At 39.6% G+C, this 2,620-nt stretch overlaps 1 protein-coding gene across 1 annotated transcript; it reads left to right on the plus strand.

Moving 5' to 3' along the window:
- The first annotated feature begins 434 nt into the window (after nucleotides 1-434).
- On the plus strand, nucleotides 435-1,801 carry LOC124513865 (pyruvate dehydrogenase E1 component subunit beta, mitochondrial-like). The gene has a single exon (XM_047081860.1). The coding sequence runs from the start codon at nucleotides 435-437 to the stop codon at nucleotides 1,488-1,490; it is 1,056 nt and encodes a 351-aa protein (XP_046937816.1). The 3' UTR covers nucleotides 1,491-1,801.
- Nucleotides 1,802-2,620: the final 819 nt, after the last annotated feature.

Below are 2,620 nucleotides of genomic sequence, written 5' to 3' on the forward strand. Positions count from 1 at the left end.
TCACCAGCTCCCTTTTGGTAGATTGTTATCTCTGAATTGGAATTTAATGTTGTCTGCCCAGCTTTTATCTGAAGATGCTATTAAAAACAATTCACAACTATACTTGCTCTGGTATTTTTCTGGAGGACATATCCACAACGTTATTTAATGTGCTGTATAAAGGCACTCATTTCTAGTTTAGTCAAAGCTAGGCTTCCCTTAAATAATAGTATGGTTTATAATCATGAAACTGTCTCACATTTAGCTCAACATTGTTTAAAATGCCAACAGTATTGAAAGTGATTTATTAGAGACGCAAGTTTGCCCATGGAACGTACGGATGGCTTTTCAATAAAGTGATAATAAAGTAATTAGACCCGCATATCCCATAGCTCCTACTAGAGAACATTAATTTCATGGGATATTTAAAATTGGTATGCAAGGACACGGTCAAGATGGCGGCGGTGTCTGGGCTGGTGCGGAGACCCCTTGAACAGGTCTCCGGGCTGCTGAGGAGGCGCTTCCGCCGAACGGCGCCGGCGGCGCTGCAGGTGACAGTTCGTGAAGCTATAAACCAAGGTATGGATGAGGAGCTGGAAAGAGATGAGAAGGTATTTCTGCTTGGGGAAGAAGTTGCCCAGTATGATGGGGCATATAAGGTTAGTCGAGGCCTGTGGAAGAAATACGGAGATAAGAGGATCATAGACACTCCCATATCTGAGATGGGCTTTGCTGGAATTGCCGTGGGTGCGGCCATGGCTGGGTTGAGGCCCATTTGTGAATTTATGACCTTCAATTTCTCTATGCAAGCCATTGACCAGGTTATAAACTCAGCTGCCAAGACCTACTACATGTCAGGGGGCTTTCAGTCTGTGCCCATAGTCTTCAGGGGGCCCAATGGCGCCTCAGCAGGCGTGGCTGCCCAGCACTCACAGTGCTTTGCTGCCTGGTATGGGCACTGCCCAGGCTTAAAGGTGGTCAGCCCCTGGAATTCAGAGGATGCAAAAGGACTTATTAAATCAGCCATTCGGGATAACAACCCAGTGGTGGTGCTAGAGAATGAACTGATGTATGGAGTTCCTTTTGAATTTCCCTCAGAAGCTCAATCAAAAGATTTTCTGATTCCCATTGGAAAAGCCAAAATAGAAAGGCAAGGGACACACATAACTGTAGTTTCCCATTCAAGACCCGTGGGCCACTGCTTAGAAGCTGCAAGGGTGCTATCCAAAGAAGGAATTGGATGTGAGGTGATAAATATGCGAACCATCAGACCAATGGACATTGAAACAATAGAAGCCAGTGTCATGAAGACCAATCATCTCATAACTGTGGAAGGAGGCTGGCCACAGTTTGGAGTAGGAGCTGAAATTTGTGCCAGGATCATGGAAGGCCCTGCAGTTCGTGTCACTGGTGCTGATGTCCCTATGCCTTATGCAAAGATTCTAGAAGACAACTCGGTACCTCAGGTTAAAGACATCATATTTGCAATAAAGAAAACATTAAATATCTAGTTTGGACTTGAATTTCAAGTCATTGGGATTTACTAAAGTACGTCCTGATACTTTATCTGGATTATACTGTAAGACCTTATGATTCATAAAGTTATGTCTAAAGCAACAACACAGATGTTTTTGTACTTGGAATAAGTTTAAATGTGCTTGTATGTGGAAAAACTCTTCTCTCCCACCCTAGACTCCAGGGTGTTTTTTTTGTGTGTGTGTTACAATTACCATGGTCTTTGAATAAGGCTGATGTAAAATTTTACCCTCTCACAAAGACAACGTATGAATGTGGCAGAGTTCTGCTGAAAGATGTATCCAAAAATGACAACTTATATGTAAAAAAATAAAGGCATATTATGTACATTTGCTGTTAGGTTGTTTTGATAAGGAATAAAGGAATTCCTATGACTAAAAAAAAATAAAATAAAATTGGTATGCAAAAAAAATTTTCTTAGTAAGCTTGAAAACACTGGGTTCAATGAATGTATATTCATTTTTTTCTTATAGGACTTCTCAGTGCCTTTAATGTGCTTTTGGTTTCCCCAAAGGAGAATATATTCTGCAACATTTCCCAAGCTTATTTGACCATTTAACCCTTTGTTTACAGGGTATCCCATAAACACAGAAAATGTGCATTAGATATTTTAATGAAAAATGAAGGTTTGGGGAATCTGTAATTATGCTGACTTAAAGGGAAAGAAAGGAACTAGAATTATAGCAAGGCTTGCCTAGCCTGCTCCTCTCTAGTCTGAAACAGGTCCATATGGGATAGACACAACATAGGAATGAAAAACATCACAGGACTTCATCTCAAAAGAATGGAAGGAACATTTATAAATAGAAATTTCCCTTTTTTTTTCTCCTTTTTCTTTATTCACTATGTGATTCAATTTATACAATGAGCAAGTCAGAAAAAAGCTAATCTATCACGGTGATAGAGGTTAGGCTAGTAGTTACCTCTGGGGGTTAGGTATTGACTGGGAAGGATGCAAAGGGAACATCTAGTTAATGGAAATACCCTATATCTTGATCTAGGTGAAGATTATATATATAAACAGCTATATATATATATATTATATATATTATACTACTATATATATTATGTAAACAGCTTGATACACTTTTCCATGTATATGTAT

Source organism: Lynx rufus, unplaced genomic scaffold, assembly GCF_022079265.1.
Source record: "Lynx rufus isolate CCGP_SWC_20201006 ecotype Redwood Valley unplaced genomic scaffold, mLynRuf1.p SCAF_19, whole genome shotgun sequence".
Classification (NCBI taxonomy): domain Eukaryota; kingdom Metazoa; phylum Chordata; class Mammalia; order Carnivora; family Felidae; genus Lynx; species Lynx rufus.